Raw genomic sequence first — 14,489 nt, 5'->3', positions numbered from 1 at the left:
AAGAATGCCCAGTTGAACTTCAAGCTGGGTAGCGTTTGTATCCCCTAACTGAACAGATAAATCGTTCGACCAACTGCCAGTGTAAAGCGTCTATTCGATTAGGCTAGGCAATCCACTTGTGTGATTGACCGTTCGTCCTCGGAATAGATGGTGATATGGGGAGCCATCATTCTCAGCTGTAAAAGCCGCATACTTACCGTACAGTGGGTATAGCTACTACAGTTTCCTTCGCCGATGATTTAAGGAGGTGGGATAGATACCTATAGATTGGACGCGGCAGCTGATATAATTGATGTGCAAATACAGGGGTCTAGTGGACTTCTCATTGAGGAGATCGGAAGGGGATCTACGCATTGAAGACAACGGCTTAAAGGCATAAGTGCCACTAAGGGCGCGACTAAGCTACCTGAAAATATCCTTAACAGCCTCAGGTACCCCATCCAGGGAGACGGGAATAGCCAGTAAAGCTAAATTTGCTGGTAATTGTTTTCATGCTTCGCTGCCAGATCATTGTATGACCTCCCCTATCTCTTTTCCATTCTTTGTGTGGTTGTGCAAAAAGGGCCCTTCGAATAATTCGGTCGACAGGCGACCAAGCTGGCACAACCTATGGAGTCTGATCAGTTCACCTGTTGTGGATGAGTTATTTCTCCCGAAAAGCATTCGAATACCTCATTGCCACTGGTCCGGTGTTTCCACCAGACTCCAGCAATGCTCCAAAAACATCGATGGCCAAATACCGAAGACTTGTTGACGTCCTTAGCGCGCAGAGACCAGGTTTGTAATCCATATATCAATATATTATGCACCACAGAAATTAAAACTCGAACACTGATAGGTGATTTGATGTCACGTCTGCGCCTTACGTTCACAAAAGTTTCTCCAACGTTTCCAATCCGGATGGAAATATCGTCTTTAGCTACACCAGCAAGAGGCTGGTGGCGAGTACTGCATAATCGTATCAATGACGAAGTTGAAGCGGGAAGGTGGAGACGGACAGTCTTGCTTGACACCACTTAATGTAGTGAAAAAGGCGAGAGATTCCAGTAGATCCACAGGCGTCCGTGCGAGTTAGCGTACAGCGCTTTAAGGAGGGATAGGAATTTATTTTTACACATGTGCTCCACAGATATAACCATAGTGGCTGACGGTCCACAGAGTAAAGGCAAATTTTGTCGATTGCTAGAAGCAGTACCGTTGTTCCAGAGTCTGTCAGAGAGTGAAAATGTGATCCATCCATCCTCTTGCAGAATCAAACCCAGCTTGGTTCCCGCAGGCCTGTCTCCCACTGTTTTCAGTCAACCTTCGAACGATAAGACCAGAGGGCGACTTCGAACGCACAACTACGTGGCTAACGCCAGGCTGGATTTCACACAACGTCCGCATATTCTTTTTGAAGATATAACTGCCGACGTACCCCATTCTGAAGGAAATTTCTCTTCACTACATATTGCACCAATGATCTTTGTCCGGTGGATCACCAGGGATTTCCCTCCTTGTTTGACGGGGGTGGATACAGACCATTTGGTCCTGATGCCTTCTCACGTCTCATTATGGATATTTCGTATTTTGTTTTTTTTTACTAAGGTTTACGGTTCATTTGCCTGTATTAGTTGTCTTCAGAGGCTATATTACAGGAGAGCAGCTAAACTGTTCTGGGAAATGTCCAGCCCATCTTTCAAGCCGCCATTTTCACCTACCGTTTCACTGACAACTGCTTTCCTAGGTCAGTTGATATGGGGCATGGTTGTTTCCGGTAGCAAAAGCTTTTCCAAACAACGGGCCTGCGATGTTCACCAAAGCTCTGGGTCGTTCCTTGGGCTCTTAACTATTTGGCTTTTGAGGGGTCTGTGTGCGCCACCACGATCGTTGCCTGCTGGTATGAATTTCCTGACACCAACCAGTGCTAGTAATTTCGACGATATCCAATGGTCATTTGATTGTATCGGGGAAGTTAGACAGACAGTACTGAACGGCGCTAGCATAGCTCCTTTCACATCTTGCAGTGTATCATCCACGTCCACGCTACCATTACAGTGATGTCAGTATTACTGAGCTATGTTAGTTTGCCGAGGAATGTAAATTGGCATGTTTCTTGCTGACTTGAGATGACTTAACGAGAAACGAACCGTCAGGCGTGCAGACACCACGGCGTGGTCAGAATCAAGTTGTGTAAACAAAAATAAAATAAATCGTTCAGCAGTAACACCCTTCAGGTGACTAGCTGCCATGCCACAGAAGGAAGCACGAGGGCTGGGATACTGCCACGTTGCCCAAACCTAGACAGGGAAGTCGAGAGGTAGAGGTTGGGTTCGAACCCTCTGGTCAGTAAATTCGCGTTCTAACCACTTGAGCCATCTCAAGTTGTGTGCCCCAGAATGAACGGCAGTCTTGAATTGTGGCTCTCCGTCGGTGGCTGATGGCAACGTGAGCCATATGGGTTCACGGCTGATTTGCAGTTGGTGGCTGCCAGGTTACGCGATGTGAATGTTTATGCTGAAAATTCGTACTGACCAGAGACGGTTGATGATCAGCACATAACTGGAGGAGTCGACGAGCAGTGACTCCGAAGCAAGCGCCCAGATGTGAGTCTAAGAAGCTCAGACGACCAAATTGGACATTCATATCGCCCACAAGGATAACATTTTCGATGGCTTTTGCTTAACGAATGAACCCGGACAGCTCTCGATAGAAAGTATCCTTTTCTGCAGTCCGTTGGGGCATATGTGAAGACTACAAACAGGCACCAATTTTATGCTGAGGCATTGGGCATGATTTCCGAACGGTGCGTAGAAAAGCGTGTTCAGCTCTGGGGTTAAATGCAACTCCCACGCCATATATTCCACGAATAATCACCCCTAAATCGCCGGACTTACGGAAGGCGATAGGTGAAAGAGCTGAGTTTATCCTTGGCGCTTTGAGATGCAGGACCAAGCTTGGGTCTTGTGTTCGTGTTTCAGAAACACAGCATACATCAGCTTTGTAGAAGTATGGGTTCTCTGTGAGCATTGGCTGTTTACTAATTCGACAGAGGACGAACGCTAAGGCTCTTATGCCGAAAGGATCATGTGGATTGAGAAAGGTGTTATTTTGTTTATTGTTAACAGGCGGCGGGGTGCATAAGGTACATCGGTCAGATAACTGAAAACAAATGACCCAGCAAGGTTCACCTGTGTGGTGGTGTTGTATTGTGCGGTGGCCGAGCTATGGCTTACGCCTGCACTGAGCCTGCCAGACTACGCGATAGGGAGAAGACAGAGAACTGGGGAAACGGCTGTATTGCCAGGACAAACATACAGAGCGTCTGCGTAAATATATATGGGATGACTATAGGATGACTAGGATGGCCAAATATGCTCGTTCACTTGTTCGCTCCGTACAGCCAATGGTGGTGTTCCGGTCGTGAACATTCTCAGGCCCATTACGCTGGTCGTGTGTTGCTAAGCCGTTTGGTGAGAGCCGTGTTTCGTGGGTGCCGCCAATTCACCTACTTTCCGGACGTGTCGAACCGATGGTGACCTTGGGGATGCGTCACTCCCTGCATACATACTTTTTCTTCTGTCTGGGCGCGCCCTGACAGGTGGGAAGATGTTGGGAAGGGCATCGGTGGACAAAGAACTGTGCGGACAAATTATAATTCCCAGTTGCGTAGGCTGGGGAAGGGGATTTGGTAGATGTACCACGACGAGATCCTTTGACCCAAAAGTCTGACTCACAAGGAAGTGGAGGTTATCCGGGGAACCTTCTTTTAGCCTCTGACTCAAACATCTGAATCTCATAACAGGGACTGTTGAGGTTTTCTTGAGCCTCCCCCCCACCTGGAGCCCATGAATCAATAATCTGAACCACCTGGACGCAAAAAGCTGGTCTAACCTGGAGGTTCAGGTAGTAAGGTTTTAATATATGACTCATAATGCGGCTGTACAGTAGATGACTTTTGGGCAGCACCAGGTTCCTTGGTTTTATTTCGACAATATTAAATAATGCGCCGGCGGTCACAGTTAATGGTCGGGCGGTCGGTGTGTGGGCAGACCTTTTCCAACCCGTTCTACCTCGGGCACTATGGCTATTTCCATGAATATGGACATGCTGATCGTCTGGGGGAAACACCTTACTACCTTTACACACCTATCGTAGAAGGCAGTACGACTTTACCCCTTCGGACCGCCTAGTAGCATGCTTATTTGCAGTACGGGGTCTCGCTGTTCTTGGTCTAACTGCTTCCCTTTGGCCCTCCTGGCATTGTTGCACTTAGTGGAACGAAATGCCAGCCAGTGCGCCCATGGGATCATTGCAGTATTCAAGCCCGACCTCCACGTCAAGGTGGCCGTTATGTCTGAATGTGCAGAGGCAGAGTTTAGTTACCGAGACCGTAGACGCAACATGCAAATTTTATACACTGCTGGAGAGATGAAAGTTGACCAGATTAGACATAATAAAGATAAATATTCGATACGACTAAATCGCCCACTAAATGTCACGGTCGTACTCATCCCCCTAGGCTCCACCGCACTGTTCCTGTGAAGACATTATTTCGCCGTCTTCATTTTCAGACTTGTTGATCCCCTACTTCATTCAGAACTTTTTCAGATAAGCTACGCCACTAATACAAAAGGTGAATGTGCGAAAAGTTGAGCGCTGCCACCTTTTGCCAGCTCCAATTTAATGTACACACATAACCTTGACCTTTTTGATAAAAACAATTCCTTATCCGCATCTAGGCTCAGTTTGTGCAAAAATTTTCAACGTTCGGACGTAAAACTTTAAGTGGACTTTCTGACGCTTTCAACTCTCGCTCATAACAAGGAGACGGCAATACGGTTTTTGCAAAGCCACAGAGGGCGAGTCCTACCCCAGCAGTGGATTTTCGGAAGGATCTGCCGGGAAACTAAAGGGGTGTTCATGTATGCCGTGCCGGATCGAACTGCGGCCACCTTGATGGACACAATCCAGGCCTGCATCGCTCCCGGCTGAATTATCATCTTCGATATGTGGGCATCGTACCAAGGAATTGAAACGATGATTGACATGAATCATACTCATGAAACGGTTAATCATACCGAAAACTGTGTGAATCCAACGACTGGAACTCACACACAAACCATCGAATCTCTTTGGCACGTCTACAAGATGCAGAATAAACGTCAATGCGGCACTCACCTACTTTTAGTGGACAGCTACTTGTGTGAGTTCGTTTGAAGGCGAAGGTACCGAAAAACGAACCTTTTCATGCAAATTATTAATGACATGTCCCAACTTCACCCTCTCCAATAAAAACTAAAGGTACAAATTTCGTATCCTTTTTTTTCTAATCTTTTTTGGGTGGCGGTGGTTAATTTTTTAGCGGGGCTTATCTGGGAAAGATCCCTTCAATTTCTGTACTGAAATTATGTTTACCAGAACCACACTGGTTCAAGTGAACAATATCTGAATTGAAAACAGATGAGGTAGTATTTTCCCAAATGTGAACCAGATGCGAATATGACCCACACGGTCCGGAAAAAGTTGTATGCCAGTGGGCAACAGGTTTGACGAATTGATCGGATCGACTCCCTTTGGTAATGCGGTAAATTCTAGAATCGAGCGCATCCGTCGCGAAAGGATTGTATCTTCTCGTAGTGCGATGATAGAATATTCAGCTACACCGGTGGGTGCTTGCTCCATAGTAATTTTACGCCAACCACTGCTATACTGTGACTTACCGTCAGGATTGAACGAGTTTGTCGACTGCACTGAACGTACCTCTATCAACGCTTGGGTGCCCTGAGAGTTATCAAGTTAGGCAAAAGAGACAACAAGAATGCCGCGTTGCACGACGTCAGCTTGGAAACATTTTTCCTCGGACATAACAGGGCGGACAGACTGCTGCGGACGCCTAGCTTATTTCCTCGACGGTACACCGTTAAATCTTCCGATTCCAGCTAATCGCTACCACAGTTATTAACGGTTAAGTGATAACATCTATAGCTGCAGCATTGGAGTTCGTAAAAATGCAAGAACGCCACAGTTATTCTAGCATCGAAGATGTACAGCTTACCTTCCTCTGTGAGAAATGCGATGAACTGGTCACTACAGCAGTCCGATGAGGCGTATAAACAGAGATGACGGAGGGACTACGGGTTTCCCAACCTTTTCACTCACCTAATTCAGTGGCAATTTTTTATGGCCACCATAGTTGTCCGTACCGATACTGTAGAGTTAAATTATTTGGAGCGTTCGCCATCCTCTTACAAATGTTTGAAGCTTGTTTTGGAGTTGCTAACACACCTTCCCATTTTTAGTTGTCACGTTAAACAAATCGGTTTCGTCTTGTACGGCTAGTTAGAAGTAACCATAAGGAAGGTTGTTCTCTTCTTTCACCTAAAACCCTTGCAGTACATCACAAGCGTAGAAGCCTGTTGCACTCGGAGGTAAAATGTAACCCATTGAAATGAGTTTCAATATTTCTTTTCTTCAAACAACTAATTTAGTAATTCTTCCCGAGAGCGCAATTTAGAACTACGCTTATCGAGTGTGGCATCAGTACAGATGGAGAGTACAGTAGAGGGATAGGTGAAACGGACAGGCAAAACAAAAAGACGGGTGTGAAATCGTTTATTGCCTCAATTAAACACTAATTCAGCTAACATACCAAACGACCGCTGGTTGTTCTAAAGTGTCCCCGGTACCAAAGACACCGATCAGTGGTGGTGAGACAGAAGCTTTTTAGCAGGAATCTGATTGGGGTCGAAGTAGTCGATGCGGTGCTGTGACGCCTTCTTCGCCTTGCGAAGCTTCAAGTAGAGATACAGAGTAATCGGAGTCGTCAGTAGGATTGAGTAGAAGTAGTTTTTGACTAAAATGTTGTTCTTGTAGTAATGGACATAGGGAAATTGGCGAATCTTGGATGAAATCGTCCAAGGATATTGCAAATGTCGGCTCCCACTTTTCATGTAATTCTCCAGTTTCTGAAAAAGTGCCTCCATAGTCGTCTGAGTTCTTAAGTGTAACGGAGGTGAAATAGCCAGGGGTGTGGCTGAAACGGGAGAGGGGTAATGGATGCACAATAATGAACAGGTATAATAAACGAGTTGAAACGTCAGTATAGAGGGATCGACCCCACTACCACAAAGGATACTACCCACCGAAATCCCACAGTAACAAGCTACAGCTCAATCGAGGTCATAAAAATGCGTTCAACTTTGTTCTGAAAGGTGGTTAGCTTCCGGATCTCTTGAATTTTATTACGCGTGGCCCGCTTCCCCACACCAAATGTTCGATGGCCCCCGAAGAAGCCACCAGACAAGCTACGTGAACCAACACCGCAATGGTTGTGATTCGGATGTTTCAAAGAGCAACCCTTTGGCTAGAACTGATGCACTCGATTGAACACCATTTTCTGCAGGTTAGGTGAAAATGTTCACAGTTATATCGATGAGTAGTATAAATCCGGTGCTGCAGTGAAACACATTGAAAAATAAGTAACTTCATAGCGAAACGTGATACGACCGTTCGACGAAAATGCGGTAACCGAAAAATGAAAGTAAGGCGTTCGAGTTGGATAGTTAGAAAGTCTGTCGTGAAGAGACAGGACCCTATCGTGGTGTTACAGTTTGTGTGCTTACATGACCCACTGAGCTACACTGGGAGGTATCCATGCGACAATTAGTCTCTCATACCAGGTTGGTCTATGGTTAAAGGTCTAACCAAAACAGTCTCCTGGCCCTCCAGGTTGGGGGCTAGAACATGCGTGGCGATTTGTTCTAAAAAATGGTAACGGACTTGGCTTTTGAGCCAAAGGCTTTGTTGACGACCCTAATTATCGTTCTGTGTAGGTCTGACAGTTTCCCCAGTCACGTATAACCATGAATGGCACATATACAAATATTCGGCAGCGAAGCATGTGCTGCACACTGATGTCGTGCTGTCTATGATGATGATGCAACCATGCCAGGAGTACTAACGAGGGGCAGTCCGACAGCGAGTCCCCGTATTGCGAGTAGTCGTATTATGAGACGGCCTGGAGGTAAAGTCTTACTGTCCTGTTCTGTAGGAGTGTGAAAGCAGTAAAGCGTTTCCCCCAGACGACCTGCTTGTCCATGTTTATGGGAGCAGTGATGCTGCTTTCCTCAGAAGGATGAAAAGGTCGGCACTAAATAACACACACTCTGACCGCCCAATCGACAATCGTGACCACCGGTGCATTAAGAGTGAAACAGTAACGCCTGCGTCCCTCCCTGAATTATCCGGCCAGGCTGTTCCCCTTTAGCCACGTAGGTCAGACTATTGAGATATTGCCTCCGAGTAGAATCCCGAAAGAGACCCCAACAACCGTTGCCTCAATGTCCAGACTTATGAGTCACAGGCTACGGGCAGGGTCCCTGAACAAAACCCTACAAAGTCCCACTGCCTTGTGGGTTAGACTTTTGTGTCAAGGGCCTAAGGTGGGGCAACTCAACTAAACCGCCTTCGTCGACTTGGGCAATTGGGAAGAATCAAACGCCCTTGCAACTCTTGACTCACTGGCCTTCTCTCACCCTCACTCCCACTCCCCCCCAAGGGACGATGCAATGCGATCAACCTATGTGCTGTTCACCAAGCCATTATTCTGTGTCTAAACATTCGCCCAGGTGAGTAAACCAAAACAATAGCTCACTAACTTCAAAAGACCTGATCCACATTGCAGTTTTCAATGTCCGTAGTTCACGTCAAATTGGGTAACAAACCTCGCTGAAACCTTCCCCTTCTCTCTGTTGATGTACGTTGTGTCACCGAAACACGCATACAGGACTCTCACTACCGTCGCGCATCTCCTGCCACTGACGACGATTTCAGATATTCCACATTTCACTCTTCGGGTATACGGTGATCCTGACGCAATGGCTCGTGGTATCTACGCTCTGGGAGTCGCACTTAGCCCCAAGTTCGAAAGCACCTTACTGGACTGGATCCCAGTAAACAGAAATATTTACGCTGTGCGGTTGTCTGGCTCAATTACCATCAATGTAGGTGGATACGGTAAACACTGTTCGTCATTTCGGCGTACGTATCGACAGACTGGAGTTCTGGGACTGAGAAGGACAGGTCCTATCCAATAATAAATAACAATCCTTCATCTGTAACACCTTTTCGGTGCCGAGCTGCCATGTCACCAGAAGGAAGCACGAGGGCTGGGATACTGGCAGGTTGCCCAAGCCTAGACAGAGGAAGTCGAGAGGCAGAGATCGGGTTCGAACCACGGACCTTCCGGTCAGTAGATTCGCGCTCTAACCACTGAACCATCTTGCCCCCTACCCCCGACCGCTTCCGTCGGCAAAAGGGACGGATATAGTAATCCTGGCGAGTGGTACGAACGCCCAAACTGGACGAATAAGTTCGTAAGAAGCACAATCAGGTGGTAGCTTTGGAGCCGATGCACAACGTCATCATCATGGACAGCAGTGTTCAACGATGATGCTTCGCTATCGCGCTGCCATGATTCATTTGAAGGGCTTATGGTGAACAAAAGAATAAACGTGGACACGGAAGGAACTTAGTGCTAGCATACTACAATCATTCCGAGATGCTCAAACCTCCAGACACTAATTCACGCAATATGGATAGAAACTGACAACAAGGACGCCACTGACAAGGGTTGGCAGCCATATCTTGCAGCGTCTCCAACCCCGCGCAGTGGGGGTCACGCGGTCCAACTCTGCAAGTCGACTAGCACCGACAACATCCAGACGTTTCGTAATCTCTTTAATGCCCCTCTGCCAGGTCAAGAGCTGGCCACATCTCTGATTCCGGCACTCTGATTTGGGCACGAAAAACGGCACCCCCTTTGGCAAACGATGGTTCAGCACAAGCCACACATGTCCCGACCAACGAGGTTTCTGGTGCTAGACACATTCTTCAACGGAAATCCCCGTTGCGCAACCGAAAAACCGCTTTCTAACTGCCTCGTTACGGATTCTCCGACACCAACTTATACGACCTATCGTCCTGAGACAGCAATTGTCGAATACCTGAAGTCGTCTCAGCTCCGCCGCTAAAACAGGCCAAGTCTCAACCATACAACAAAACAGCCCGCACTGTAGTCTGATGCACGCGTCCATTGAGATTCAGGGATATGCCGCTTTGACACCACAGGTGTCTTAAATTAGCATACGCGATCCAAGCCTTGAAGATTCGTGCATTGACATCTATCATAGTGCAGTCGGAACTAATAAAACTCCCAAGGTACGTAAAACGCACCACAACTTCAAGTGTCTCCCTATAGATTGTAAGAGGCGTGTTCAGTGACTGCATGTGAACGAACATGACCTTGCACTTTGTGGGTTCGAAGTGTTTACCAAAGGATGGGATGCACATCGTACAGATAACAGGGAGAGACTGCTTCAGATTCGTGCAGATCAGCGTCTGTTCCTAGCACGTACGCACTTCCAACACAAACGCTCACATCAAACTACCTTTGGGTCACCCACCACAAGATAGTCGTGAACTCGTTAGGACGACGTGGTTATCAGGTGCGGATGGAGAACCTCAGTTAAGGAGTATCCTTCAGGTTGGGGAACGCAACTTGACTATGATCATGCCATCATGCTAGCCCGGTTGGTGCTTTAGTTTCCGTCGGCACTTCGCATCCCAAAACAGAGCAGTTTCATTAATCAACCTTGACAAGTCTCAGTAGCTCAACAATATCGAGCCGACCTCGTTAGAAAGCTACTGGAAACGGAGTCGAGCGGATGACGAATATTGCTTGGAGGTTGAATGGAAGCGGTTTAAAGAAGCTGTGCTATCCGCTTTCGGAACTGTTTGTCCAATCCATCTTACCCGACTCAATGAACGCTGGATATCGTCGAGATCAGCAGACATTATTGCCGCCAGAAAGGCCATAACAGCAACTAGCCACTGTGATGGCGCACGCAGATCATTCAAACGCCGGATGATCAGGAACTTTAAGAATGACAAAGAAGGCTAGTGAAATTCGGTGGCTCAGGAAACGGAAAAGACTAACACTGCAGGCAATAGCTGGGCTCTCTGAGCTGATTCGATCAACCCATCAAAAGAAAGCAGGTGTCTGTGAGACGATTCACCGTCTGAAGCGATGAACTGATAACTTCAAAAAACACCTCAACTAATCTCCTTCAACACAACCGCTGAAAGAACCCAACGGACCCGAATAGAACATCCACACCAATCCACCATCAAAACCGAAATCCAGGTTGAGATATCAATCTCCAGGCGCGACAAGGCACCTAGTGTGTATGGTCTACACCCCGCACTCTTCAAAGATGGCGAGGTCCTGGTGGACAATCTGATAACCATATTGCAGAAGATGTAGAACGAAAACAGAATACCAGCCGAATGGAACCACAGACATCCTAGTTTTCAAAAACGGCGCAAGAACGTCATATCAACGCGGTATATGCCCAGTATTCGTCGCATCTAAAGTCCCATCTGGCATTATTTTGAGCAGGTTGATCGATTATCGGGAGAGACAGATTCGTGAGAATCAAGCTGGGTTTCACCCTGGTCGACCATTGTTTGGGACAAATTCTTGAGCAGCGCCACTCTGTCAAACATCTCGCGTTGGTCCTTTTTTCTTGATCTGAAAGCTGCTTTTGTCTGTGTTGATGGTGAGAAACTTTGGCGGTGTTTCGCGATTGAAGGAATCTCTTCCACATTTATATTCCTTGTGAGGGCGCTGTATGCGAATCTCTGTGGGCGCGCACAAGTATACGGCAAGCATTCAGCTGGGTTTACCACGTCCTGTTCGACTTTACTACTGATGTGCTGCTTGAAATTCCACTGCCTGTTTCTGAAACCTCAGGGGTTCAAATGCTCCAGGGACGTTCGCTTACAGACATTGAGTATGCGAACGACAATTCCATCGTTGGTTCAGATCCATCAAAAATGTAAACCATTTTAATGACCTAAACTACTTTGCCGCACCTGAAAAGTGTAAAGTGCCACTATAATGCTGGGTGGGATCAACCCTAAACCTCATACTTGCATGCGAGCAAATCGACCTGGTAAGTTCCGATGGAATTGCTGCAAGTAACAATACTTCAAGAATCGGGAAGACTAGGAAAGTTTTGCCAACCTCCGACATCTATGGCGCCCATGTTACGTCAGTTTGTCTGTCAAGGGCAGAGTCTACACTGCGGAAGTGCGATCCGCACTGCTTTATGAATCAGAAATGTGATCTCTACGTGCAGAGGACATGTGAGAGCTGTCAGTATTTGACCATCGATGTATCCGAAGCATTGGTCGGATCCGGTAGGAAAATCGGCCTTGTAATGCTGAGGTACGCCAGATGGTCCTAGAAAGATAGAACCCTTTTGCGATAGACGAATTACTCAAGATGCGTGGGTTACGCTGATCAGAACATCTGCTCCACATGCCAGGGGAGCTCCTTTTGTTCAACTCTGGGCTCACTGAAAGCGACCGAGAGGTGGACAGTGCATGACCTGGTAACGAAGTACGAAAACACTAACCAGTAAACTTAGTCGGGTCGACAACTGCCACCCCTGAATGGGGACCCCGGGATTCAACTAACTACTGACTAATGACACTGGTAGGAATGTCCCACTTGAAGCTGTGGCAGCTGGAACCATTGTGTCTATAGCACACGGTTAATGGCTGATAAAATGAGATGAACTGAACCTCCAATCCGGGATTCCTGGCATTCAACAGAAAGGCGGACTGTGAATATGGAGTCGCATTCAACCTCAGTATTGTCCGCGTGTATGTTTATAGTCAAGTATCATCGTGCTCAGCCATGTGCTACGCATGCCGAAACACTGTTTGCCAATACGGCTGTTGTTCTCCGGGCCTCCTTCAGAATGGCGCCAGAAGGGCGTGAAAGAGATCATGAAGAGTTTGGGTGTATTTGGTGCTGTATGCCTTCCATGATGGGATCCCCGTGACCCCGCCTCCGCTTGGCTGGAGACATTGCACGGAATGGCGGTCAATCGGTGCCAGTGGTGTTCACGCTGTCATTTTCTTTCCAGATTGTCTGACTGAGTGCTTGGAGATGTAGGCACCTCAGAATGCTAGATGTAGGTTAGCACTAGATCCCCTCCCTCACCCACTCCTTCTCTTTTCACTCTAGGGCTTTAAATATAACTGAACGAACATTATGGTTGTACGGGAGTAAGCATCAGTGTTAGCACTGATGACGCTGTCTTTGATGATGATAATGGTGATGAAGCGTCATCGTTCTGCTGATGAATTTCCATCTGCTCTGTTCCAGGGTAGCGGTTTCTCAGTCACTGCCTGTCTAGCCTATTTGGGTCTATCTGGAAGAAAGAGACCGTCGATTGTCAGTGCTTTTAAACGCAATTGCTCAACAGAGCATGCCCCAGGAGCCTGTGGACATAATTCGATCGCTATATTATCATGCACCTGGGTGTGAGAGTGTAAGGCGGGCTCTACAAAAGCTCTCCTACAAAAAGTGGTGTCCGACAAGGTTAGCCACAATTTCCATTCTTGTTCAACTTCACGAGTGATGGAATAATGACTGAAAAGGCTGAAAAGGATTCAGAAAACGATGCTGGTGATAACCTTATCGATCTGGATTTTGCAGACGAAATTGTCGTCATCTTTGAAGACCAAGGGGAAGCACAATCGCTGTTAAATAGACTGGCCACCGTCATATCATCTTTGGGCAACCGCCTAGCACTTTCAAAGTGCAAAGTCATGCTTCAGAAGGCACAGTCTCTGAACATACCACTTACAATTTAGGGAGAATCAATGGAAGTTGTGGAGAATTCTGTATAACTTGGTAATGGCATTAGCTCTGACGGAAATGTGTCTGATGACGTTAATGCAAGAGTCTCAAAGGCCCGATATAAGTTTGCGAATCTTTACCACCTTAGCATAAAAAAGGCATACCGCTGGGTCTTAAGGGTTGCGTTTACCAGGTACAGTAAGCGCTGTGTTGTTGTATGGCTGAGAGACGTGGCCTCTGCGGAGAAATAATGCGGAAAACATCCAGGACTATCGACTACAATGTTTTGGCTATGTCCGTGACGAAGAGACTGGACCTTACCGTGGTGTGGCGGTTTGTGTACCTCGGCGACCCATTGAGCTATACTGGGGGGTATCCGCGCGACACTCACAGAGTCTCTCATACCATGTTGGTCAGTGGTTAGAGGTCTTACGAACACAGTCTCCTGGTCCTCCAGGTTGGGGGTTGGAACATGTATGGTGACTTGTTCCGTAGAAAAGGTAATGCGTTTGCATTTCCCCGCCAAACACCGTTGCCTTGCGGTTAGGCTTTTGAGCCAAAGGCTTTGGTTGACGGCCCTAATCGTCCTCCTGTCTAGGTGTGGGCGCCCTGGCAGTATCCCAGCCCTCGTACAACCATGACCTACACAACTAACAATATTCTCATGCCACATCGGCCGTCGCGTGGTGCCATCAGCCGGGTCGCCTTACTTGCTGCATACACCAGGGCGGGTAAGCAAAAACATGCTACTGCTGACGCCTCCCTTCTTACACTTTCACGTTTTCCGTCTTCC

At 47.3% G+C, this 14,489-nt stretch overlaps 1 protein-coding gene across 1 annotated transcript in view; it reads right to left on the bottom strand.

Moving 5' to 3' along the window:
* The window catches only part of T265_04359 (hypothetical protein), a gene marked incomplete at both ends in the record, with an annotated part of 37,865 nt that overhangs the window by 9,045 nt on the left and 14,331 nt on the right, over nt 1-14,489 (bottom strand). The window contains 2 exons of the mRNA XM_009169080.1: nt 5,491-5,763; nt 10,795-10,917. Coding sequence (XP_009167344.1) covers nt 5,491-5,763; nt 10,795-10,917 — 396 coding nt within the window. The remainder of the gene's footprint in view (nt 1-5,490; nt 5,764-10,794; nt 10,918-14,489) is intronic.

Source organism: Opisthorchis viverrini (assembly GCF_000715545.1).
Source record: "Opisthorchis viverrini unplaced genomic scaffold opera_v5_71, whole genome shotgun sequence".
Lineage (NCBI taxonomy): Eukaryota > Metazoa > Platyhelminthes > Trematoda > Opisthorchiida > Opisthorchiidae > Opisthorchis > Opisthorchis viverrini.
This window is presented reverse-complemented; position numbering and strand designations above follow the sequence as displayed.